Source organism: Saccharomyces eubayanus, chromosome IX (assembly GCF_001298625.1).
Source record: "Saccharomyces eubayanus strain FM1318 chromosome IX, whole genome shotgun sequence".
Lineage (NCBI taxonomy): Eukaryota > Fungi > Ascomycota > Saccharomycetes > Saccharomycetales > Saccharomycetaceae > Saccharomyces > Saccharomyces eubayanus.
Window position 1 is genome coordinate 247,577 of NC_030984.1, and position 25,696 is coordinate 273,272.

The following is a 25,696-nucleotide window of genomic DNA, read 5'->3' on the forward strand; positions in this document are numbered from 1 at the left end:
CCTCTCCTGTAGTGCGTTTAGTCTATTACCAAATTCTTCCTTATTGGCAGCCTTTTTCCCTTATTACCGTGGGAAGCGAGCGGTGGATCGATTTGGATAGCAAAAACAAGAAGAATGGGACTTCTTCGACTATTTGGTGTCGGATGCAGCGGTAGGACAGTGAAGTAAGCAGCATATCGGAATCGTCTATGTCATTCAATGCCTTTGCCAGCTCTTTGAGCAAGAAACTACAGGAACTCTCCACGAGTGTGTCCGAAAGAACCCAGGATTTGCCCAACTTGGCGCAATCCACCCAAAGAATGGTCCAGGAGCGTCTGGGTCAGGTGACAGACATCTCACAGTTGCCACGGGAGTACACGGAGCTCGAGGACAAGGTCGACACCATAAAGCTGATCTACAGTCACTTCTTGGGCGTGACTGCGATCTACGAAAACGGGTCGTACGACTACCCTAAATACATCAACGAGTCTGTCAACGAATTTTCCAGCAGCTTGGCCTCCAAGTTGACCGAGTTGACCCATGCCACGTCTGCTTCCGAGGCGCAGAACATCTTGGTCGCTCCAGGCCCTATAAAGGAGCCCAAGACATTGAACTATGCTTTGAGCAAAGTGGCTTTGAACTCTAGCGAGTGTTTGAACAAGATGTTCCCCAGCGAGGAACAGCCCCTGGCCTCTTCGCTCTTGCAGTTCAGTGATGTCCAGGCTAAGATTGCTCAGGCTAGAATCCAACAAGACACTTTGATTCAAACCAAGTTCAATAAGAAATTGAGGGAAAGAGTCTCTTTCGAAATCGGTAAAGCCGATAAATGTCGCAAGGAAGTCCACTCCATGAGATTGAGATACGACGTGGCAAGAACAAACTTGGCCAACAATAAGAAGCCAGAAAAGGAAGCTTCCCTAAGAGTCCAAATGGAAACTCTGGAGGACCAGTTCGGCCAAGTCACCGAAGACGCTACTGTGTGCTTGCAGGAGGTTATTTCTCACGCCAACTTCACCGAAGACTTGAAGGAATTGGCCAAGGCTCAAGCTGAGTATTTCGAAACCTCTTCCGCCCTAATGAAGGAATTTTTGTCCGATTCATTCGCTCAAGAGCCTGAATCAAAGCCTCAAGCAGAAGATGGAAAGCCACAGGCCGCTATTTCTATGAACGACGAAGATGATGCTTAACAAGCACTCACCACTCGTTTCTATATACTTCCTTTAATACAATATGATATTCTCTAACATAGTATAACGTACTTCTTTTTTATGGCTAGTTTAGTAGTAAAGGTGTTTTTTTGTAAGAGACATAAAAGAAAAAAATACATATACAGAAAAACTTAATCAGTTATAGTGCTTGGTCAACACGAAAGGCAAAGCAAGAAACCCAAAATGAACGCCATCCAACCCCAATACGAGCTGTCTGTGGTCACCCAATGTTTGAAATATGCAATTGATATCATCCAATGGTTGATCCCGGCAATCACCAAGTTCAGCCAGTCTCACCCTTTGGTCTTTCAACTCTCGTTCATTTCCTTTACTTTGTACGTCTTTTACAATTTGCTAATGAACCTGATCACCCTGGTTAAGAGATTCCTGTATGTGGCGTTAGTCGTATCCTGCATCGGAATTTACTTACGTGGTTCCCAGCAGTTTTTGACTGTTGACTTGATGAATTTCTATAACTTCGCCATGTCCAACAGGTACTACGCATTCAAGATCTATACACTATTTATTAATGCCTTGGAAAAGGAAGCCAACGCTGTCTATCACCTGGCTCAAACGAAAGTACAACAATTGTTCAAATAGAGCGCGATGCCCTTGTGTGCTTGATACAGCGTAAATAATAATAATATATCTTTATTTCTAAATATTCATCATCTAGATAAATCACACCTTTTGCTAAACTGACAGCCTTTGAGTTGTTTCTGGGAATCTCTGGATCTGAAAATATTTGTTGCAGTTGTCTTGTAAATTCTGTAGTTCTTTTAAGAAAAACTGGAACAAAGTCATTAGAAGCGATTTATCCGATTCCAATTCAAGAATCGAAAATAGCAGCATCATACCGAACACTCCAAAGATGCTAAGGTGTGTAGTCAAGAAGTTTGCGTATTTCGCCACTTTGCTCACCATCGTGGCTAACATCTATATTTATACCTACCCATCTTTCCATCCGGAACAGTGTTCATGGAATTGTTCTGACAAGAATACCACGTTACGAGAAGATTCGACTCTTCTGGAGAAAGTTAAGGGGTACTTCAATGACGTTCAAGAACAATGGTATTCCAGCCATGCTTCTGATAGTGACGATATTCACATCATGGCCTTTGGTGATCCTCAAATAAAGGGTAATTGGCCCAAGACACCCTACGTGTCCCGATTGGACACTTATGGCAACGACTACTATCTAGGCCACATCTACGATATGATGCAACAAAGACTGAAACCGCAAGTGGTTACTGTCATGGGTGATCTTTTCTCTAGTCAATGGATCGGGGATTCGGAATTCCACAATAGAACGCAAAGATACATTAGTAGAATATTTAAAAGAGATCCTGCTTTTATTGAAAGGGTTAAAACAGAAAATCTCGACGAAGATGGCCAATATAAGGCAAACTGGTCCAAATGGGGGGATCGTTTCAACGAGATCCTAAGCACTGCTCAACAAAATGATACTGCAAACGAAGATTTAACATTCGGATTTGGATACGAAAATATCCAATCATGGAACCCAGATTTAGAAGATTTTCTGTTTATTAACATTACTGGCAACCATGACGTGGGATACTCAGGTGATGCCACGTACCAACATATGACAAGGTTCTATGATCTTTTCGGTAAGGACAATTATTGGATTGAATACGAGACTAACACGACACATCCTTGGAGAATCGTAGTGCTAAACGATCTTCTTTTGGAAGGCCCTGCTTTACAACCAGAATTCGTTGATGCAACTTGGATGTTTTTGAAGCAACTAAGTGAGCGTAAATTCGCCGGTAGTACTGTTTTATTGACCCATGTTCCATTTTACAAGCGCGAAGGTTTGTGCTACGATGGCCCAGACACTAGGTATTATCCAGATGTTGATGCCCCTGAATCATATAAAACTGGGCTTCTAAGATCTCAAAACCATTTGGGAGAATCCGTTTCAAACGAAGTTTTGAATATGATCTTCGAAAACGGAAAGCCAGGTATCATATTAACAGGACATGACCATGAAGGCTGTGAAACGGTTTACAATAAGAAGTCTTCCGCCACTTGGGAAGCTACAAAAGATATCGAAAGTGACATTTTCGTCAAGGAAATTACAGTCAAATCCATGATGGGCGAATTCAACGGGAACACAGGTTTAGTTACGGGACACTTCAACACCGATACAATGACTTGGGATTGGACATTCAGTTTATGCCCATTCGCCATTCAGCATGTTTGGTGGTTCGCTAAAGTATCCCTACTTGTTGCTATATTCACTTGGTCCTCGCTACTCTTCGTCTAAAAGGAAAGAGAAGAGAAAATACACGCACATATATATATACATATATATATATAGCTCTCCATATTGCTTGCCTCTCAGGAATTTTAGATGCCGAAGTTTTGCCTCTTATTCAATACATTAAGGTACATTAGTACCTTAGATTGATTATTTTTATTTTTGTCTAATCTAAACTAACTATAAAGGAAATTAAAATCTTTTGTGCTGGTATAAGCACAGATTATTGCCATTGTTTTATTAATATTTTTTTTTGCCTTGTTTATTTTTCCTATGTTCTTATCATACATTATTCTTACCTTGTCTCAATTGATTCAAGAGTTGCTTACCATGAGAAATTTGTTGTTTTTGTTGTTCTAAAGTTACATTACTTTGATCGTTAACATCGTTATTGTCAACATCAATATCGCCAGCCTCAGGTACTGCATCGACGGGTGGTTGTAAAAATGAGTAGTCTAATCTGAAATTAACTTTATCAATTACTGTCCAATCATCCAGTTTGAAAATTTTATAATCACCAACTTCACAGATTTCATTAAAAAATTTGATCTCACCTTGCCTTAAAAACCACATAGCACCATCCTTTGAAACTTTCCAATCCCTCTCGTTTAGAATTTTAAATGCAATCTCTCTTTCTAAAGGAGTTATAGAAAAATAGTAATTGTAGAATAGTGTGAACATCTCTAAAGTTCTGAAGTTTTCTAAGATTCTGTCATAGACCGATGATGAACTCTCTTTCTGCGTTTCTGAATCTATTATTACGTCGCGCAATGAACAACGCATCACATCCCATTGTTGAGTGGATCTGAACGCATCCAGGGGGGATGGTGGGTTGACGCCTTGCGGTACTTCGACTAGTCTAGAAATTTCGCACATATCACGAGATCTCTTGTACGTTATTTTGGACTCAATCTGGCTGTTATAGAGTTCTGAACTCATTATGAATTCTTGTACACCACTTGGTAGCAGTAGAGTCTCAAAGTCACTAACAAATTCATTTTTAATTTCGTTTGTTCTAACCTCTTTCTGTTCCGAACTTAGATGTATTGATGTGTTTGATTGCTCCTCGTCCTCTGATTCGGTTTCTAAATCTCTATCAGATTCGAAGTCGTCTTCAAATACCCCAAAAGTTGGAACCTGCAGTTGGCTTTCCTCTGTCGATTCGGTTTCCTCCTGTTGTTCTGCAACTGGTTTAGTAGCACTTTCAAACGCACCTTCATTGAATGGCGTTCCTGAAACGGTGGAGACATGCTCCGTCTTTGTAGTTGTAGCCAAAGARACTAGAGGATGATGAGAGGAGTTCATATTTCTGTAAAAGGCTTGGTTATTGTGATTCACAGCAGCGGCTCCTGCAGCCAAGACGGCGGCCGCATTAGCAGCTGATGATGACGATGCGCCGTTATTCTCAGGCTGTAAAGATAATGATGGAGTGTTTAGTTTGGGTGTATTTAAAGCACTGCTTATTCTACTGTTGGCATTGGATGGCGTTGTGGTGGCAACGGCCGTTGTCGGAGTCTTCGTCGAAGTATTGGAAATGGTGGACGATGCAGATGTGACCTTTCTATCCTTTTCTATCGCTTGCGACGCAGCGACGGCCCATTTTAGTTCACCAACAGGTTTTACTGGAAGAGTGGCGGGTTTTAAAGTAGTGGCACCAGTAATACCATTTGGAGTTTGATGGATATGTGTATGTACATTTGTCGGGGTTTCAGGCGTCGTCGAGCTTGGTGATTTTTGCAGCGACTGAAGTATATTTTCAGTGCTAGCCTTGGGGCTCTTTATAGAAAAGGTTTTCATTGGTTCCTCAGGTTTTGACACACTTTGAATAGGTGAAGCAGAAGGGCTCCTTTCGGTTTCCCTAGATATATTTGCGACAGGTGTGACGGGTGATGGTGTAGAAGAAAGATCAGGTACGCTTATTGTCGAGCCTATAGTGGCTGTTGTGTCTGTTGTACTCTTTGACGCTAGTTTGGCAGCTTTTTTAGCTTCCCTTTCCAATTTTCGTTGTTCCTTTTTAGAAAGTCTCGATGCATCCTGTAGAGAGTCATTAGCATCAGACGTATTGTTGTCTTCTGCCTTTTGTGAGGCAAAATATTGAGCTACCTCATGGGCAATGGCCTCATTACTTTGTAAGTCCAAAGCATCATAAATAGTTTCATCCTCTACGAAATCAGCATCTTGATTGGACTCCACAAAATAATTTATATCATCCTGCACATTTTTAACATCCTGAGGATCTAATTCTTCATTGGCTAGAAGCCTCAAGGCGAGTTCCATCTGTTGCTGATGCCACCTATGCCTCGATTGGAAATGCTTAAATTGTTCCTTTTTCTCGTCATTTGACGCAGAGAAAGTTTTCTTCTTTTTATTGAGAAGCAATAACTTGTCAATTTCTACTTGTAGTAAATCGTATTGCCTTTCTAATTCATCGATCATTTGAGATAAATACTCCGATATATCTCTTCTTTCTCTTTCTTGTGGATCCAGAGTTTCAGACTTTTTCAGACTTATGTTGGAATATGCTTTCTCTTTAGATGCTTTCTCCACGGCCTTATACTTCTCCATCGCTATCTCCACGGATCTTCTATAATCCAGAAGAGAATCTTTGTCCTTAATATCTGGTGAGCTTTGCCACGATTTGATCTGTTCCCTGAGCCTTTGCAGTTTCTTGACCTCTCTTTTCAAATCAGACTCTAGCTTGTCCTTTTGGGAGGGGTTATTCGTACAAGATTCATGTCTTTCATAATAGCTATTGAAGATTTCTAGACCCTCATTGATCTTTTTAAAGACCCTATCGACCTCCTGTTGTAGTTTCCTATGAGCCATTTCAATCGGCTAAGCATATAACCACTTCCTCAAAAATCTAAAGTAGAAAATAAATAAATAAATAAAGTGATGTTTTCTCTTTTCAATCCTTTGCTTGACACAATGAGACTTTCTTGTTAAAGTCGAGTATAAAAGAAATGAAGAAAAAAAGTTTCAAATATCAACGGAATGCAGTGAACTGGAAGTAAATGCAAAGCTATTGATAACTTTACAAGTGTCCTTGTCGAATTAGCGATATAAAGACCTGCGATGCTTGCCAAATGCGTATATAACAGAAAGTTAAATAGGCTAATATTACATAAAATCAAGGTATTTTCACAAGTTTTTCACTCAGAGAAAATTGCGAAACCGCTCGTGGGAGGTGACGATAATACACTATTTACAGCCTTATTATTATGAAGGTGAGCAGGTGGTGAAGCAGTATGATCAAACAGGCTATTAAAACCCCCCACTTGAAAACGTTGTGTGATGAGGGCGAGTTTTTTTGTTTTGGTTCTTGTTTTTCTACCAGACGCTTTCCCAGTGATGAGAGTGTCGCCACTGAATTGTTGGTTACATTAGTTTCCTTAATGATTATCCCATACTTTTGAATGTCTATTGCTAATGATGTACTGGCTCCGGCAACTCTATTCAGCGGGACGGAATACTGGTTCATGAATACTGTGACAGAGTCGGTGCTCAGAAGAGGTTCAATTTGCACGTCTGTTTTTTGCCAATTCTGAGAACTATCATTGAGATATTTCTCGAATTGAGTGTTTGTCGCATTACCCCAGGAGCTCAAAATTTCCATCGATTGTGCTCGTAAGCTTGGGTCAGCCTGAAACGTGAAATGTGTTGAGAGGAACCGTTCGTTGATGTCCAATTGGAAGTTCGCGCACAATAAGTTTATACTGTCATTAATGACGCCATCTACTGCGGTAGTCATATTTACGTCTGCCCAAAGTTCTCTCTTGTATGACAGAGGTTCTGATCTTTTATTTAATGCACGTGGATCTGCTACTGAAAAGCTTGTTAATCGTGACGCAATTTGCCAATGAATCAATATCATCAGTAAACCAAAAATCCACAAATAAACGCCATTTGAGAATAACCACCAATTGCAATAAAATAGTTTGGACCGTTTTGCTTTTCTCTCGTTGCTTTCTTTTGCGTTCCTTTTCAATATCTTCTGGTTTATAAGCTTTGTCAATTGGTAGACAACTGGGTAAAGTGCGGAGAGGTTCAAAGTAGTTATCAGGTTTTTCAGAATGTTATTGTATTGCGTGAAGTTTGTGCACCCTGTAGAATCATTAATTTGGGAAATTACTAAGTTAAACTGTTGGTTTTCCAGCTGAAACTTAATTCTTTCCACTATCATTAGTAAAACCACTAAGGCAAAATAGAGTACGGTGAAAACTATTGTCATTTTCTGACACCTATAAAAAACTTTTCTTTTTATTGCAATGAAATCGCTATTTTCCTCACTATTATTATTTATAGATCTCTTCGTTATTGAGGCTGATGACTTGGTGTTTGTAGTATTCCCAGAGAGAATGGAAATTTGACTTTGTAAGTTTCTGGTGAAATTCTGTCTTAATTGAACCCAGTCGGCGGATGTTTGTAAATAACTTAAATTTAAAGTATTATTATCACTCAGCTGAATAGGAAAATCGGTGATGGTGTCATTAAATGCCTGTAAAAATTCCAATCTACTGGAGTAATTTTGGAAAACGTTATCGAACATGGAAGAATTCAAAAATAAATTCTGTGCTAATTGTGAAATTGAATCCTGGTCCAGCGTCATCGCATCTTCAGATATTTCGCTCCATGTTACATTTATTAAATGCGATTTAGCGAGCAACTCGTTAAATATCGTATTGTTCAGCTCAAGAACGCTTTTTATTGATTCGGTTTGTGAACTTATATGGTCGGTTATTAGCTGTTGTTTGTCATTCAGTAAATCATCCGTGTATGACTCGAATTTTGCCTGCATATCCGTATTAACTACGGATGAAATATTTCGGAGTTTGCTCTCAAAGTATTGATCGATCCTCTCTTCAATATAGGAATCGTTTAAAGTATAAAAACTGGTGGAGTACGAAGGTTGGTATGTAGTGACTGATGTTTCTGTAGCTGTTGTTGTGGCTGTAGAAATAGATACTGAAGTGACAACGGTATTGTTCCACTCGGTCTTCGTGTGATATGTTTTAGCCATTGTAATATCTATAACTGAAAAGGTGCTCCAAATAGTTAGAATTATTGAAGTAAAGAATATTAGCAGAAGGGGGTGGAAGAGACAATAGAACAACCTCTGAGGGAGTGATAAAGATCTTACGACGCACATATTGTTCATTTTCCGTTCTCCTCTTTTCTTGCAAGAGACGGCTTCTCAACCACTTTGACATGCTATTTCCAAATCAAAATTCCACATATTATATAAAGTAAGAAGGTACGTTAAGCAAGAGTGTATCTCGTCATCAAACTGAAACATTTTTCAAACGTGTTTCAAGATTGTGTCGTCACATCCATATGATATTATTTTTACTCCACAATTTCCGTGCCAAATTGGGACATATACAAACTTTCTACAGAAATATTGGATATACAGCAATCGTGACAATAAGCTACTTTTGACAACTCCGATGAATCGTACCACTTATATCGCTATTGTAGGATTTTAGATTGTGACACTTTGTGAAGGATATCACCCTCAACGGTATGGCGGCTGCCCCTCTCCGAAATTAGCGACAATGACAATTGGAATCTACTTTCCCATCACAATGAAGACAAAAGGAATATTTTCGTTGAGTTATGGCCTGACATGATAATTGCTTCGGAGTCATCCTCTTGCTTACTTACATAACCCCTCTCTATAGAAACTATCCTGTGTACGTTTCGTTACCATTATTTGAACCGTCTTCCCAATTTTCAAGCAATATTCCAGCTGAAAATAGATTTAGAAGAAACTATAGGAATAAGAGAAAGGTACACAAAACTCAAATCACTGATGTTTACTGGTCAGGATTATCACTCCGTAAATTCTACCTCTGCCAAAAAAAATGACAGTAACAAGCGTAGTCGCGACGACACATCAAAAATCATGAACAATAAAATACCGCATAAAAATGCTTCTGCCGTTGCTGCTACCACTGCGAACCCTGTTACAGCTAGGCCTTTGGACCCCAGTGACATGAATTACAGTACCAATATGGCCGGTATGGTTGATCCAATGCACCATTATACTGCAGCCGACATTTCCGGTGGCGCTTCCGTTAGAAATTCTTTACCGCCCCAATATGCTAACATGGCAGTTGGAAACGCTAGTTTGCATAACCAAGAAATTAATGCTAGTGCTAGCCCAAACTACCACCAAGCTGCATATCTTCGACAACAACAAGAAGAACAACAACCCATGAAGACTGAAGACGAGTCTCAACTTTACGGTGATATCCTAATGAGCTCTGGCGTTGTACATGATGTCAATCAGGATTTAGCCACTCATACAAACATAAACCAGCTGCCTTCTGGGCCCAAATCTGTCCCAAACGATGTCACCACTGTTCCAGGTAATAGCGCAACCGCTGCAGCTGCTGCAGCTGCTGCCGCTACAGCTGCTGCCAACACCGCTAACACAAGTGCTTTAAATAAACAATTGTATTTTATGAATATGAATTTAAACAACAATCCACATGCCTTAAACGATCCGTCCATCCTGGAAACTTTATCACCATTCTTTCAACCTTTTGGTGTGGACGTGGCACACTTGCCGATGACAAACCCACCAATTTTTCAAAGTTCTCTGCCTGGATGCGACGAACCTGTTAGAAGAAGAAGAATTTCGATTTCTAACGGTCAAATTAGTCAATTGGGTGAGGATATTGAGACGTTAGAAAACCTACATAATACCCAGCCACCTCCTATGCCGAACTTTCACAATTATCAGAATGGTGCAAATAAAAATAAAAATGTACCGCATAGACAGACCTTCAACCAAATAGCGCCAGTCGATATTCCGTTGTATGGCGCAAAAAAAAATACCAATCCCTTGAGTGGCACTAGTTTGGCAGACCAAAATGCAGACTATACGAAAGATYAGCGTCAGCATTTTGCTGGCTCGCTATCAAAAAATATTACATCGGAGAGCGCAAGCGATCTTGAGGGCATGACGACATTTGCGCCAACTACCGACAGCGGTAACTCAACGAATAAGAACATGAGCAAATCTTTACTCAAAGAATCTCACTCCAATCCCAGTTTCTCCTCAAGATCACAAGCATCTCACATGGATTTAGCAAATAATGCTCAAGAGGAGCCAACCCCTGGTACTACGGCATGGAAAAGAGCGAGGCTGTTAGAAAGAAACAGAATTGCAGCTTCGAAGTGTAGGCAAAGAAAAAAGGTTGCTCAGCTGCAGTTGCAAAGGGAATTTGATGACATTAAGGACGAGAATAAAATTTTGCAAAAAAAACTAAATTATTATGAGAAGTTGATTTCTAAATTTAAGAAATTTTCTAAAATTCATCTACGTGAACACGAAAAATTAACCAAAAATTCGGACGATAATGGTAGTACAAACAGTGGTATCAAGAGCGAAAGCACGACTGTGGACTCATTAAAAATTATTGAGGAATTGCTGATGATCGATTCAGACGTAACAGAAGTGGATAAAGAAACCGGTAAAATCATTACAATCAAACATGAACCGTATTCTCAACGTTTCGATAGTTATGTCGATGAAGATGATATGGATCTTGTTGGTGATAAACTCACAGGAAGTAGAAATAATTCAGAAAATCAATCATTAGTGGATTCTGATAAGGATGTGAAAGCATCTAACCTCAAAGAACACGACGTTGTTTGATTCAAGAATGACGATTCAAAATGATGGGTGAATTTGTATATGTTTACATACGTGTATATATTGTGGCCACATCTTTCCGCTTCTATCGTCACTGTTTTTGGTTTGTATTAATTATTACTCAGACGTTATATTTATGTAAGCATATGCATTAAATTTGCACATACTAATTTATCAGTAGTTTCCCTGGTTATTATTCGTTGTCCTTCTAATCTCTTTTCTTTTTTCCTAATCTATTAAAATTAAGTACAGTAGGTACACATTGTTAAAAAAAATTAATCGTTATATCGTTTGTGTTTTTTTTGATTGTTTTTTTGTTTTTAATTACTTATTTTGCAATTTGTTCTCTGATTGGGGCAAACCATGGGTGACCCATTGCTTCTTTAGCAGTTAGTCTTTCTTGGTGGTCGTATTTCAACAGATTATCAATTAGATCAATTATTTCATCGTTATTGCTTAAATGTTTGTTACTATCATTAATAAATCTATGCCAAGGCTTTCTGATGTATTGGTCCATATCGTAAAATTCTCTTGGTAAAGTGATTTCATACTTCAACAAGTACTTCTCAAAATCCGTTGTACCAAGCACTTTGACAATTTTGATAAGTTGATCTGTATTACTAGTTCCATGGAAAAATGGTTCTCTTTTAAATATCATGGAAGCTAGCATTGTTCCAAATGACCATAGATCTAAAGAGTAATCATACATTCTATAATCTACTAGTAGTTCTGGACCCTTGAAGAATCTCGATGCAACACGGACATTATATTCCATATTAACATGATAAAATTCGGCCAACCCCCAATCGATCAATCGTAACTTTTTGTTTTTATGATCAATCATCACGTTATGAGGCTTAACATCCCTATGCATTATTCCCATCGAATGGCAGTAATCTAAAGCCTTTAATAGTTCAAACATATAAAACCTAATCTCCAAATCGGTTAATTTAGGGTAAAGAATACGAAAGTCCACGTTATCGACGTATTCAAAGACCAAAGCTGGCGTTCTAGAAATCGGGTCCTTTATTACATCAAATAAATGGATTATATTTGCATGACCGGTGTGAGGCAAATCAAAAATATAGGGTCTAGTGAATTTTACAACATCTTCCTTTTGATTTGTGTAGTATTGTTCTTTTTGGAATGGTAAAGTCGTCGGAGGTAGTTTTTCGTTAGACAAATCTGTTAAGATCTTAATTTCTCTCTTAATTTTTTTCTTTTTAACGGGCTTCAACATTTTAATGACAATTTTAACTTTTGAGTCCAACTTAATACCTTGGAAAACTTCAGAATATTTCCCACGCCCCACTTTATTCTCAATCTCGTAGCTCTTCGTATTCGTGGACCAATCGATTGTAGTATTTTCATAATCCCAATATTCCTCGGTTCTTTGCTTATTGATATTCGTATAAACACGAGCTTCTGACAATACCCTGCATTTCATAGTTCGAATAAAGTTGTGCTTCTACAATTTTCCCTTCCTGTATCCTTGTACAAACTCGTCTAGTTTCCGGCAAAAAAAAAAAAAGCGATTGATAGGTGCAACACGGCAAGTAATAGCAACTATAATACTCTCCTCAAAATCCTTTATTCTTAGTCTGCAGGGTTGACTAATGAAATGCTATTGAAATTTTCCAACGTTGGTCGAAATTTTTGATTTTTCGCTTTTTTTTCCATAGTTCGTTGTAAATGATTTCAATATGGAGTTTACTATTGATTATGATAGTGTATATATGTTGTATTTGTGCTATATATAAATACTTCTATAGAGACTGTAGGCCCTTGATGATCTCTGCATGGGCACCTTTGTTGGCCTCCTCGGCAGAGGATGCAATCGCAGCGTTCTTTGTTTGGTGGAAGATATCTCTTGTCTTTTCGAAATAAACGGTTTCCAATAAGTTTCTCATTTGAGACTCGATATCCTCAATCAAGGATCCCAAATTTGCAACGTGTGATGTGGAGATAACGTCCAGTGGACGGGACATGTCCACGGCGATGTCCTTTTCTGTTTGTCTTGTTAAGTTCCCAGACAACATCATATGGGAGTCCTGGTCATTCTTTGGTTTGTCCAAGTGTAAGATAATTGTAGTGGTGACTCTATAATCGAAAGAGCCGGGAGTTGAAGGGGAAGCTGTGACTTCGAAAACATGGATACTGTCCCAATTGCTATGGTCGGATTGGTTTTTCTTGAAAAGCACTACCCCTGCGAAATCGTGTCCATCGAAATCATCTTCATTAAGATCCCAAAGATACACACTGGAGATACCCCCTTCGTAGTACAGATCTCTGTAAACATCGAAAGAGTCATTAGCCAAGATCTCCATCTCTCTCAAAGGCGCGGAAGGAAAGGGACTGTCTTGCAAATCCTCTGGGGACAATTCTGGGAAATAGGTGTTCGACCATGGTGATCTGAACGAGTCAATATCACGGTTGTAATCACAGCAGAGATATTCGCGATGTGAGTGAGTGGGGTCCTTCTGGACAGATAGGGGAACGTCTACTGAAGATAGCAGATCTTGCGCCAAGTTCGGTTGCAATTCTATCAAATTTTTTAAATTTTCTTGCAGTGTAGTGGGGTTCAATCTTCTGAGGATATCCAAAGCAGCATCGAATTGAGTGTCAGACATCGTGATGGTAGCGTGGGAAGGGCGTGTATATCTCTCAGTTGAACGGCACTCCTTTATTCTTTACGAATGCATTTTAGTTTTCATGTTCTCCGTGAAAAAAAAAACCGTGCATAGAGTGGTAGTAGTATATGGAGAATTTAGGATTTAAACAAGTAACATGAAACTATAAAGAAAGGGAGAGAAGACGCATTATATATTCAGTTATATATGTGGATGTGAAAAGAGAAAAACAAAGTGGTTATGTGTTTTTTTGTTTTCTTATTCAGTGTCTTGTGGGGTCATTGAGCTTCAATACGTCTACCGCAGGACCTAATAGTCTTTGGAAACCACTTTTACCCAAAGTGGCGACTTTGGTTCTCTTTGTAGCGGTCACGGTGGCCTGTCTGGGCAAATCGTTCAGCAAGGCCACTTCGCCGAAATAGTCGTGGTCCTTCAGCTTATTTATGACACCTTGACCGTCCTTGGAGACGTCCACGGCGCCGTACTCGATCAGGTAGAAGTTCTCCCCCTGGTCGCCCTCGCGGATGATCGTTTCGCCTGGTTGGTAGATCTTGGTATCCAGGGCGTCAGCGAGCTTGGCACGGTCATACGTAGTCAAGCTTTTCAACACGGGCATGGTCTTCAACAGATCGTCGTACATTAGTCTCTTCTTGAAAGAGCTGCCCAACAGGATCTTCCTAAAGGTGAGCCTATCTAGGGCCCACAACAGACAGTCGGAAGTGGCCACGACGGTGGCGGCACGGGGGCTGTTGTACATGAGAGCCAGCTCCCCAAAACTGGAACCGGGACCAGAGGAGTTGACCTTGTTGTCGTTGACGTAGAAGTCGACGGTGCCCTGCTCCACCACGTAGAAGTAGTCACCCTGGTCACCTTGCTTGATGATGGTAGACCCATTGCGCACGGACTTCTCTTCCAGACAGTTAATGACCAGCCTTTTCGAGTCGGAGTCGAGTTTGTTGAAGAGAAAGTTGTTGCCAATGGACTTCTCCAGTCTTTCCAACTGCTGCTCAGACTTCTCCTTGTAGTGGTCCGGAGTCCAGTCATCGAAATTGTTTGGCTGCAGCGTCTCACCGCTGACGGAGGTACGCCTTTGAGCGTTGAAGTGCATTGGAAGCGGGGGTGTGGAGCCCTTTTCGCCGCCATGTTGTTGCTCTTCCTTTAATGGCTGGTGGGCGTCCTGCTCGTGTGGGTCCATATCAAAACCGTTCTTGAACACGTTGGAGTGAGGATCCTCGTTGACGAAAGGCGACTTGAACATGACGCTCGATCTGGACCTGGACTGCGACTGCGCTGACTGGGGCCTGGACAGGGGTTCGTCTGTCTCGGGGAACAGAACAATGTTTTTGGCCCGGAACTCGGGCTCCCTGGCTTTAAGAAACGCCCTCTGTTGCTCTAGCCTCTGGTTGAAGTAGTTGGCGGAGAACTGTAGCAAATCAGACGGATTGGCGGCGGCGATTTCATTCTGGAACAGCTGCAACTCAGCTTGCGATTCCTTGGACAAAGAAAAGACCATTATGTATTCGTACTCTTGTCCCTTGTGCTGCTATGCGGTAGTCTGTGTGTGTAAGTGTGTGTGTGTATGGATGATGAGAGATGGAAACGATGGAACGTTAGTTGATATAGCCGAGCGAGTGGAGCGTAATACTAAACCGTCCCTTTTTCCTTTTTCCCTTTTCTAGTCGCTCAAATTTTCTCTTTTTTTGCTCCTTGCCAGCGGGAATGTCCGAGGCGGGCAGCGCGGCGCCATAACAAGCGCATCGTAGCAAAGTAGTTCAACTGGAGGCGATAGACCGCGGTGAAATGAAGCAATTAGAATAGCACAGATAGTATGGAAGTAAGAGAGATGAAGGTATGTTGGCGGGTGTGTGGGGTTATGTGGGTGTGGGTGTATGAATGTGGGGGATTGATCCTGTTGTGTGGGTGTGTGCCAATTGGTTCTCGCTCTTCTGCTTTTTACAGCCGCGGTTAGCCGCGGTTAGCCGCCGAGGTCGGTATGCCCCTCATTTTGGGGTCTCCTCGGAAATTGAAAATGCGGGGAAGTTGAGGTCTTCGGCGGCTAATCCAGCCCGTATATAAAGGCAGCTATTTCTCCCCTGGTTGTTGCTTCCTTTCCTTTCTAGTGTGCAGAGCGCTCTCTCGTGCCCAGAACAACAATCACGTGCCGCTTCGTTTACAATGACTTCCAGATCGCCGCGCTCTTCGTCCCTTCCCGCCAAGAGAAGCCAGTATAGTGTAATATAATAAGATATAATACAGCACCTTCACTTTACCACGCTAGGATTACATTACGTTACGTTGCAGTATATTCGTTTGCTCTGAGCGAGAGCGGGATAGAAGGACACTACACAGCATTTCCGTGTTTACCAAGTGCAATAATACACGTACATCTATGTATATTGCACACCGAAACTCGTATATATATGTCTGCCAGAAAACGCAAGTTTAACAGTCTCAAACCGCTAGACACTTTGAATAGCCCTCGCGCTCGATCTCCAAGGCCCTCTGCTTCTTTGCCCCCCAAGCGGTACAACACTTTCCGTAAAGACCCCAAGATAGTCGATCATCTTAATAATGCCTCCACCAAGGATTTCTTACCCATTCTACACACCAGCACTGAAAACAGGAGGCAGGTCGAACTGTCCGACAACGACGAAGGCAACAGTGGGCCTTCAGACCGGGAGTTCGAGCCTTTGGAAAGCTCTCCCTTGAAAAGGCACTCGGCGCTCAAAAGCACTTCGAATGGTCTTTTATTTCAGATGTCAAATAGTATTAATGACGCCGCCGCAGCAGCAGCAACAACAACAGCAACAACAACAATCCTTTCTGAAAGTGACTCCATTGTTTCTACAAAACTAAACCTAAACGGCCAGTTTTCTTGTATTGATTCGAATACATTTCAAATCTACCGGCATAAATCTCCATGCATAATGACTTTCATTTCGGATCATAACCATCCCAGATTTTCTTTATATTTCCAACAATTGCTCATCAAGAACTCACAGATCAACCTTCTTGAAGATACGAAGTTGATCATTCTAGATCAAAAAAACTCTTTAATGGCTGTGATTCTAAAGGATTCAAAAAAAATTAATATGACATTGAATGTAAATAATTCTTCAGTCAATATCAACACGAGAGTCTTGATATGGTCCAACACTAGCTCCAATTCGAATAAAAGAATAAAATCCATTAAGAGGTTTTTGTTAGCGTCTTATGCCTCGACAATAAACGTTCAAATCTTAGATAATAAAGAACAGATTCTAGAACGGCTAAATGGTTTAGCGCACTCGACCTCTTCATCTCCACCGCCTTCTCCGCCTTCATCAAACATGGAAAGGGCAATCAATTCCACCAAAAGTGCATTCGATTCGCTAAGGCTCAAAAAACCCAAATTCTCGAACAATGATGATGACCATCCGCAGACTCACACGCGTTTCTTATCGAACAAACCCCATGGTTTACAATCCCTAACAAAACGGGCGCGTGTCACGAATGTTGCTAGCAAAGATCATTCCATATCTATACCAAAATCGAATATTTCGCCCCTAGATTTTTACAACAGTGGTTCAGCGAATACGTTGCAATCACATACGGTTTCTCAATTAAGACGATCTAATAGAATTAAAGATGTTTTGCAGTCGGACTCAAATTCAAACTCAAACACAGAAATCGACGATACTATTGCAGAATTTGAAACTCCAGAGCCATTTAAGCCTAATCTCTGCTATAAGTTCAATGATGGTTCAAGTTACACTATAACAAACCAAGATTTCAAGTGTCTTTTCAACAATGACTGGATCAATGATAGTATCTTGGATTTCTTCACTAAACTTTACATTGAATCGTCCATAGAAAATTCAATCATCAAGCGAGAACAAGTTTATTTAATGTCTTCTTTTTTTTACACGAAACTAATAAGTAATCCAGCAGATTATTATTCCAACGTGAAAAAATGGGTTAATAATACCGATCTGTTTTCTAAAAAATATGTTGTCATTCCAATTAATATAAGTTGTCATTGGTTCAGTTGCATTGTGACTAATTTGGACGCGATCTTAGATTTCCATCAAAATAAAGATAAAAACGAAGCCATCAATTCGGACGAAATTTCGATCAATAACCCACTGGTTAATATCCTGACTTTCGATTCTTTAAGACAAACCCATTCAAGAGAAATTGATCCAATAAAGGAATTTCTTATATCATATGCATTTGATAAATACTCAATTCAATTAGATAAAACTCAAATCAAGATGAAAACCTGCCCAGTCCCACAACAACCTAATATGAGTGATTGTGGTGTGCATGTTATTTTGAATATCAAAAAATTTTTCGAGAACCCCATGGAAACAATTGACATCTGGAAAAATTCAAAGATTAAAAGCAAACATTTCACCGCAAAACTAATCAACAAATACTTTAATAAAAGTGAAAGAGGTAATGCAAGGAAAGACTTGAGACATACTCTAAAGCTGTTGCAATTGAACTACATAGGATATTTGAAACGTGAGAACCTGTATGATGAAACTATGAAAAATGAGGAGAAAAAATCCTCTAATACCGATAATGATGACGATGACGATGAAGAAATTCAAATTATTGAGAATATAAATCAGCAATCCAGTAAGGAAAATAACGCTCAGTTAACATCAGAAGCTCCCAGTCCCGAGGCTACCCAATCACCGCCACCGGGTGTAAACAATCCCACCACTAAAACGGAAGCGACGAATCTGACAAGATCGGAAAATGTAGTTGACCAGGAAATGGAACCGCAATCAACAGGCGAAATAATATCCGATGGGGAAGGCTCTGTGCCCGCTGCTAGGGAAACCCCATCGGTTTCTCCTATCATCCGCCATAATATTCTACAAAGTTCGTCACCTTCGATGCCTGAAAGTGCAAGTAAAGCGGAACAAGAAGAGTTTACATCACCCTACTTTGGAAGGCCTTCTTTAAAGACAAGAGCAAAGCAGTTTGAAGGGATTTCGTCACCAATAAGGACCGGTCAAGCTCAGTCATCCATCCACGATGTAACTATACCATCGCCTCGACCAAAAAGGATTTACCCAAGCAAAAAAACCCCAACATTGTCACCGTATATTCAAACCCTCTCCGCAGATTCTGCGGATCGTCCTTCTGAAATTTACAATGCCAATATTATTATCTCAGATACAGAACAAGATTTGGAAACTGGACTAAATTTCCAGAACAATGATACTAGTGGTATTACTAATAAGGATGACTCAGACGTGAATCTGATTGTCGGTTTGTTGCCAACTACTTCAGAGAAAATTGCCGATAATAGCAATCAAGATAGTAATGGTAATAACGACAGTCTTGGAAAAATATTGCAGAACGTTGATAAAGAACTAAACGAAAGATTGGTTGACATTGATGACATGGCATATAATAAACCCACCGGGGATCTTTCAAGAGCTAGCAAAAGGAGAAAGGAACCAAGTCCACAACTTCTTCTGGATTATGAAAATGACAGTAGTAACGAGGAAGTGATGGTGCACATAAGCGAGCGAAATGATAATGACAGCAATAATCGATCCCCGAATAGTGTTCAGGATGAAAGAGGAGAGACCCATATACTCTTAGAAGACGACGCTTAAAACTAATTGTACCAGCTTTCTCCTGCTTTTCTTCCACACCCTCGCATAACGATACTAATAGTAATAATAGTAATAATAATAATATACATACACATACGCACATAAATAAGGCATACTTACTTTGTTCTTTTCCTTTTGAAAGATAGGCTATTTTTACAACATGTTTTATTTTATTTTTTTTTTTGATAATTCTAATAACAGTAAGGAATTATACAATAAAACGTATATCTTAATGTAGATATATATGTAGATATGCTAACATTTATTTCAACAGAAAAGGAAAAGCCCTTTCAATTTTCCTCAGGTAAATTTTCTAAAGCTCTACCTTTGGTGTAAACTTCGTCTTTGACGTTCTGTACAGTACTCTTGAACCATTTGATAAACAGTACCGTTGCCTTGAAGAGGAACGTAAATGACTCCAGTGATACCAATAATCCAAAGTAGATGTGCTGAATTTTGGTCCATGTGGGGAAAGATTCATTAAGCGATAGAGCAAAACTTCTGGATTCCTGCCTGACGTCAATGATTTGCTTAGCAGGAACATCGTGAAGAAATAGGAAGGAAAGAGTAATAATAGGCAATATGTAAATTGCCATGTGTAGGATACCTTGTCTGAAGAGCTCTAATGCCATAGTTTTCAAAAGGTTTGATTTGCTGGTATTTCTGTTTCTGAAGAATAGCTTTAGTGATTTGAACCCAGCTCCAAAATTGACCATCGATAAAATAATCCAAACAACAAATAAAACGTTTTCATCGTACTTGAACCATTTGGAATTACCAATGGTGTATGAAGAATTCCCTAACGCTCTGATAGTGATATAGTTGTAACAGGCTAGAATGCCGTCGGTTAGAACAATCCATGAAGTTATAGTTCTGATAAAGGCAATCACGATTGCAATAGCCACCATCAGGTTGTACTTTACCAACATACTATCAAATACACTATTGATGATGGTCATTAATATACCCTGGCCCTCTTCCGCATTGTTGAAATTATCAACAGGAGCGTTGTTGGCGTCTCTTTCAGGGATATCATGTTCCACCTCTTCTGGTGCATTTTCATCGACATTGTGTTCATCCAGAGTGTTTTGGCCTTCTGTGAAATGTAAAATATCCTTGGATATTTTAGATATACAAATGGATCCAATACAAACATAATAAATGTTCAGATGGGAATAAGTAATGTCGGAAAGTTCCTTCCACACGACATAAAATCTATTGTTTCCACCCAGTACCAGTTTTATGACTGGAAGTATGCCAAAGCTACAGGCAATGTTTATTAATGCTTGACTAGCAAACGTAACACCAATCATCAAAATCGACGCAAATAACCACACCAAACCAAGTAGAGTCATGTACCTTAAACGGAAATTAGGAGGAACATAAACGATATAATACTGGTCGTATTCTGTGTTTTGTTCATCCAGATAACCGAACTCACCCGCAGCACGTTTGTTTCTTTCTTTTATCCTTTCCAAATTCAATGGTTTCAATAATTTATCACTTTTGGTGACAGGAACAAACATCGTTTGCACGTAGTTTCTGGATACAATATCAGAAGAAGGAACACGCATTAAAACACCATCCGGGATAAAATAAGCATGAATGTCGCGAATTTGTCCGAAAAGTTCTTCTGCTTGTTCCAAAGTCTTTGGTTTAGTGAAAAGTTCTTGATTTGACCATTCTGCAGTTTTGGCAGCAATATATTTGTAGAACATATTACGGTAAACAATATGACCTCTTTCGGTTGGGGTATCTTTACCTAAGATGAATGATGATAAACGCAATTTTCTCGAACACAATCTAAAAATTGTCTTCCAGTACCTTTCCAATAGAGGCTTGACGTAGGAACTAGATTCTAAAATTCTTTTTGTAAAATATAGTGTTAATAAAATTGTAGCAAACTTCCACGAAACAATAGATGTTGGTTTATAAGCTTCAGGGACCGACAATAAGGTAGACTTGATAACAAATGGGAAGAGAAATCTGGTATGGAAACCGAACCCAAGGACAATGAATATAGCGTATATGAACATGGATAAGCATAATCTTGATAATTGAATACCCATTGGGTGGATTAGGCTATCGTGTAAAATTTTGATATTTGGGTCTTCGGGGGATCTGATGAAAAACAGAACACCTGGTCTTATTATATCTTTTCTAATCATTCCGATATACTTTGCAAACCAATACATGTAGAGGGTACCAATTGTCCAATACACAAAGAGAGAAAATGGAGGCCATATAGTGCATATTGAAGGAACCCAAAGCATTTGATTATTTGATGCCAAAATCGGGCAGAATAGTGAGAAATCCAACATGATACCTGCTAAAATGGGGAATCCGGCCAATTCAATGAAAAATAATGTAAAAACTTTAAAAGTGCACTTGAGCGCAAACAAAATTTGGAAAATTAGTCTCCTGGTCGAATTACTCATCCCATTTTCACGACCATAGCCCCTAGACACTAGATTAGACGAAGCAGAAACAATACTAATCGATGTTAAATATGTTGTTAAAGCGGGTAAAGCACGGATGAAAATTGAATGTTTCATGGTGTTTTTAGTGTAACCATTGTAGAGGTTGATGATATTGTGAATCATGTGGTTCGAAATCCAGTTCATTGTGGTATCCAGTTGAGGAACTAGCTTAATCAACCCATTGTAGGCTATGTTAATTTTTGAGAGGTAATAAAGATTGGATAAGCCACGCAAAGTGATCTGAATGACACCAAAATAAACTTTTAACAAGCCAAATCCAATTAATGTTGGGACCAAATAAGAAATGGCTAGATATAAAGCAGTGAAAACTACAGCAATCACAAAATAAGCAATGACATTGAACAGTTTCAATTTCAGATTTATCACCAAGGGGCCTTGACCTTGCTCATCTGCATTAGCTTGTGCCGGCGGTACACCAATAGCTGCGCCGAAATCTTGTTCATCTTGGTCGACATTGCCGGCTCTATTTTGGGCTGGAGGTGGAATGAAGACTGGAGCGTTCGGCCTATTTATGGCGTTTTGTTGAGCAGCTACTATGTCATCAAATTCATTCTGGGCACGGTGGTTGGCCCACATGTCCATTGGATTCGGATCTACATGGTCACGATAATCTATTTCTTCCTCCGGCTGTTGTTGGTGCTCTTCTTCTTCATTATCATCGCCCTCGTCGTCGTTCTGATTATGGTCACTTAGGGGCTCGGCTATATTGCTGGATGAGTCATCATCTAGTGGCAGACTATTATCCGAATCGTCGTTACTGTTCACATCATTATCTAGTTCATCAACATGACGGAGATTCTCGAAATAACGGTGTTCACGAATATCCTGCAGTGGTCTATCAACACCTTCGGGACGGTTGATGTTGTTGTTGTTATCAGCACCAGCAGCTGGCATGTCCAGTCTATCATGGCCTTGGTCTTGGCGATTTTCATCATGGGCCCTCATTTCTCTTGCCAAATATTCTACCATTCTATCATCCATCATTGGGAATCTCTCCTTTAATCGGGATTTCAAGTCCTTTGGAGAAAACCTTGGACCGATCTTGTGGAAAACCATCTTGCTGAAAACGTCTTCCCTTACTATCATGTCATACTGGAAGTACAACGCTATATGTAATATCACAATCATAATAAATTGTAAAGATGTAAATGAATGGTTTTGCAAAAGTTGGTAAAAAATCGCCCTTGTGGTCAAATCTGGAGTCGCTGAGCGATCGTAACCGTATATTAAACTCTTCATTAAGTCACCAGGGTAAGGCGAAGATCCGTCTAGCATCATAGTGTATAATTTACCAAACATGTTCCATACCAAAGGAACACCAATTATGTATAATACAGCAGCCAGCCCAATAGTTATAGCCAAACGAGATTTCTCAAAAAATGTGAAAATACTCTTGGATAATAGTAAGGAAAAGGGTATCTTCTCGGGCATGTTCTCTGCATAGATTGTTTTGAATTGAATGGGATAGTGACAAATGTCACATTTCACATCCGCGCCAGGTTTGGAAATGTCTATATTTTTCGAAGCTACCCATTCCAGCAAACAGGACTCATGCATGTATTTAATGGAGCCCTTGCATTTGCAAGGGTGAAAAAGAGGGTTATCGTCGGTAGCGTCTCCACGACATATACGGCAAGTAGCGCCATATGGCACATCATCGTTGGCGGCGGTGGTATCTGTTTCTTCGTTTGCCACCTTATGCAGTCCATCTCTTAACCCAGAGACATCAATGTCAGAGTCACCATCCATGTCTTTCACACTTCTAGTTTCCTTGATTCAATTGGTAGCGGACGCAGTCTTGACCCGGAAGATGTACTAAAACGAGCAAGTGAACACTTTCTTCAAGGAACCTTCTGGCTTCATAGATCTGCCACGATCATCTTTTCAATATCCCACAATGATGGAATTTCAACCGGTTTTCTCGTCGATAGTGATATTTTGGAAAAAAAGAATAAAATAAAAAGAAAGCCCTGTAGGGGGCTCGAACCCCTAACCTTATGATTAAGAGTCATACGCGCTACCGATTGCGCCAACAAGGCTCTTAATTGATGTGTATTGTTCTCTATACACATGAACTAATCCTAGACTCATATGTTTTCAWGTCTAGTTTGTAGCGTCGTTGGAGCTCCACACATGCTTTTATTGCTAATATTACATCAGCTGGTTTAACAGGTTGCTTACAGTTGTAAGCGTTCGGTTTGCTTCAGATGTAGGCGGGTACTGCAGGCAATGAGTTCAGTTTTCACAATAATTGTTGGGTTACGGGTATGAAGTATTTGAACCGATTCAATCACGATATTTGGAATTCTTGGAATAGGTGTCTTTAGGCACACATCAATTCATGTATGATAAAATATCTGAAAGAAGAATAATAATATTAACACTATTACTATTGATAAACATTGTCGCATCATGATACAAATAACTAAGTCTGGTAGTTAATGAGGATAAGATAAAAGATCTATTAATTGATCAGAAATCAAGATATAAGAGGACGAGTTATACATGATAACTCATTGTCCATATTCTGAATTATGTCTGATCCATTGGGTTTCATATAACAAATCAGCGTGTGTTTTATACACCTCTCTTATATAATAATAAGAAAGAACTGCTTATTCTTAATTATTACAACTTACTAAACTAACTAATTATCAACAGAGATTGACAATAAGGCTTTGGGCAGTTGGTTTGGACAGCTTCACGAACTGCAAAGAGAACTCTCGTCCTACTATATATGTAAATCAACAAAAAAAAAAAAGAAAAGAAAAGAAAAGAATGAAACTTTGAATACAACAGTTATCTCAGCACAATCTACACAGAAAATTGGTTTTTAATATGATTCAACTAATGAACACTCGGGTTCCAACCTAAGCAAATTGTTAGAGCCTGACGTATACGCCCTATAGCTAAACCCCTATTTAATCAGGCTAAGACGTCTTATTGTGCGGCTTTCAAGAATAAAAATATGTACCAAATCAAGTATAACGACCATCCCTCTATGAGAGGCTTGGGTACTGTACTAGAAAAAATAAAAACAGTGATGTGGAATTTCATAGGGCAGATTATTCTCGCTTTACTTCCGCAACTAATATTAACAGCAGCATACATGTCACAAGCGAACATCTTAGAAGACAGATCCACAACTAAAGGCCGTCTGGTCGCTATTATTAGTCCCCCCGACCACTTCTTGTTTTTTAGTTCTATGACTAGCTTGAACACCCGCCGTGCTAAAGCGACTTACTTGAGCCATGTTTGTGGTATAGCCTCCATTTTGGCTGCGTCCGTATTGAGCCATAATATTTTAGGGATGTTATATAAAACGATGTCAGGAACCCCTGTCTCTCAATCTTACTTAGCCTCGGTGGCTTCAGTTATGGCATTAGCCAATGGGGTATCTAACAGCGATACAGGTGGCTCCACGCCCTCTAAACGAACTAGCAAACCACAAGTAACTGTGATGAAAATAAATAATACTGCAAGAAGTACAGCGATGGGTGTGTGTGGGGGCTGGTTCGTCAGTTGGTTGTATAATCTGGCACCAGGGCATCATCATGTCGCTGTAGCAGGTTTTGTCTCATTAGCAGTGGCTCTGGTTGCTGCAGCAGTCAATTTGCTAGTCAACAACAACACAGGTGTTTCGTCAACGAAACGAATTAGCAAAGGGCAGATTATTGTGGCAGTATTGATTAATATGGTCGATTATGCAGTTGTGGCTGCGGCTTACAGTGGGGCCGAAGGCTAGATCTACAAGGTGATACCAGGATATCCAGCAGCTATAGCTGTCGTTGTTGGCGTAGTGGAGCTTGTAGTTAC

The 25,696-nt window shown here is 39.9% G+C and overlaps 12 protein-coding genes and 1 non-coding gene across 13 annotated transcripts; 6 read left to right on the forward strand and 7 right to left on the reverse strand.

Annotated features, from left to right (window-relative positions):
- Positions 1-188: 188 nt before the first annotated feature.
- GVP36 (Gvp36p) lies at positions 189-1,166 on the forward strand (the record flags this gene model as incomplete). The annotated part of the gene is made up of 1 exon (XM_018365851.1): positions 189-1,166. The coding sequence occupies one exon, from the start codon at positions 189-191 to the stop codon at positions 1,164-1,166; it is 978 nt and encodes a 325-aa protein (XP_018221569.1).
- Positions 1,167-1,370: 204 nt separating this feature from the next.
- Positions 1,371-1,787, forward strand: APQ12 (Apq12p; the record flags this gene model as incomplete). Its single annotated transcript, XM_018365852.1, has 1 exon — positions 1,371-1,787. One exon carries the CDS (start codon positions 1,371-1,373, stop codon positions 1,785-1,787), a length of 417 nt encoding a protein of 138 aa, XP_018221570.1.
- Positions 1,788-2,058: 271 nt separating this feature from the next.
- Positions 2,059-3,474, forward strand: TED1 (Ted1p; the record flags this gene model as incomplete). Its single annotated transcript, XM_018365853.1, has 1 exon — positions 2,059-3,474. The coding sequence occupies one exon, from the start codon at positions 2,059-2,061 to the stop codon at positions 3,472-3,474; it is 1,416 nt and encodes a 471-aa protein (XP_018221571.1).
- Positions 3,475-3,750: 276 nt separating this feature from the next.
- NOT3 (CCR4-NOT core subunit NOT3) lies at positions 3,751-6,294 on the reverse strand (the record flags this gene model as incomplete). The annotated part of the gene is made up of 1 exon (XM_018365854.1): positions 3,751-6,294. One exon carries the CDS (start codon positions 6,292-6,294, stop codon positions 3,751-3,753), a length of 2,544 nt encoding a protein of 847 aa, XP_018221572.1.
- Positions 6,295-6,673: 379 nt separating this feature from the next.
- PRM2 (pheromone-regulated protein PRM2) lies at positions 6,674-8,626 on the reverse strand (the record flags this gene model as incomplete). The annotated part of the gene is made up of 1 exon (XM_018365855.1): positions 6,674-8,626. One exon carries the CDS (start codon positions 8,624-8,626, stop codon positions 6,674-6,676), a length of 1,953 nt encoding a protein of 650 aa, XP_018221573.1.
- A 654-nt stretch (positions 8,627-9,280) lies between these two features.
- CST6 (Cst6p) lies at positions 9,281-11,134 on the forward strand (the record flags this gene model as incomplete). The annotated part of the gene is made up of 1 exon (XM_018365856.1): positions 9,281-11,134. One exon carries the CDS (start codon positions 9,281-9,283, stop codon positions 11,132-11,134), a length of 1,854 nt encoding a protein of 617 aa, XP_018221574.1.
- A 325-nt stretch (positions 11,135-11,459) lies between these two features.
- On the reverse strand, positions 11,460-12,578 carry CKA1 (casein kinase 2 catalytic subunit CKA1; the record flags this gene model as incomplete). The annotated part of the gene is made up of 1 exon (XM_018365857.1): positions 11,460-12,578. The coding sequence occupies one exon, from the start codon at positions 12,576-12,578 to the stop codon at positions 11,460-11,462; it is 1,119 nt and encodes a 372-aa protein (XP_018221575.1).
- Positions 12,579-12,897: 319 nt separating this feature from the next.
- On the reverse strand, positions 12,898-13,761 carry CAP2 (F-actin-capping protein subunit beta; the record flags this gene model as incomplete). The annotated part of the gene is made up of 1 exon (XM_018365858.1): positions 12,898-13,761. The coding sequence occupies one exon, from the start codon at positions 13,759-13,761 to the stop codon at positions 12,898-12,900; it is 864 nt and encodes a 287-aa protein (XP_018221576.1).
- A 262-nt stretch (positions 13,762-14,023) lies between these two features.
- BCY1 (cAMP-dependent protein kinase regulatory subunit BCY1) lies at positions 14,024-15,274 on the reverse strand (the record flags this gene model as incomplete). Its single annotated transcript, XM_018365859.1, has 1 exon — positions 14,024-15,274. One exon carries the CDS (start codon positions 15,272-15,274, stop codon positions 14,024-14,026), a length of 1,251 nt encoding a protein of 416 aa, XP_018221577.1.
- A 907-nt stretch (positions 15,275-16,181) lies between these two features.
- ULP2 (SUMO protease ULP2) lies at positions 16,182-19,379 on the forward strand (the record flags this gene model as incomplete). Its single annotated transcript, XM_018365860.1, has 1 exon — positions 16,182-19,379. The coding sequence occupies one exon, from the start codon at positions 16,182-16,184 to the stop codon at positions 19,377-19,379; it is 3,198 nt and encodes a 1,065-aa protein (XP_018221578.1).
- A 290-nt stretch (positions 19,380-19,669) lies between these two features.
- On the reverse strand, positions 19,670-23,629 carry SSM4 (E3 ubiquitin-protein ligase SSM4; the record flags this gene model as incomplete). Its single annotated transcript, XM_018365861.1, has 1 exon — positions 19,670-23,629. One exon carries the CDS (start codon positions 23,627-23,629, stop codon positions 19,670-19,672), a length of 3,960 nt encoding a protein of 1,319 aa, XP_018221579.1.
- Positions 23,630-23,846: 217 nt separating this feature from the next.
- Positions 23,847-23,919, reverse strand: DI49_2749. The gene has a single exon. It is a non-coding gene; the product is annotated as a tRNA-Lys (tRNA).
- A 929-nt stretch (positions 23,920-24,848) lies between these two features.
- Positions 24,849-25,625, forward strand: DI49_2750 (uncharacterized protein; the record flags this gene model as incomplete). Its single annotated transcript, XM_018365862.1, has 1 exon — positions 24,849-25,625. The coding sequence occupies one exon, from the start codon at positions 24,849-24,851 to the stop codon at positions 25,623-25,625; it is 777 nt and encodes a 258-aa protein (XP_018221580.1).
- Positions 25,626-25,696: the final 71 nt, after the last annotated feature.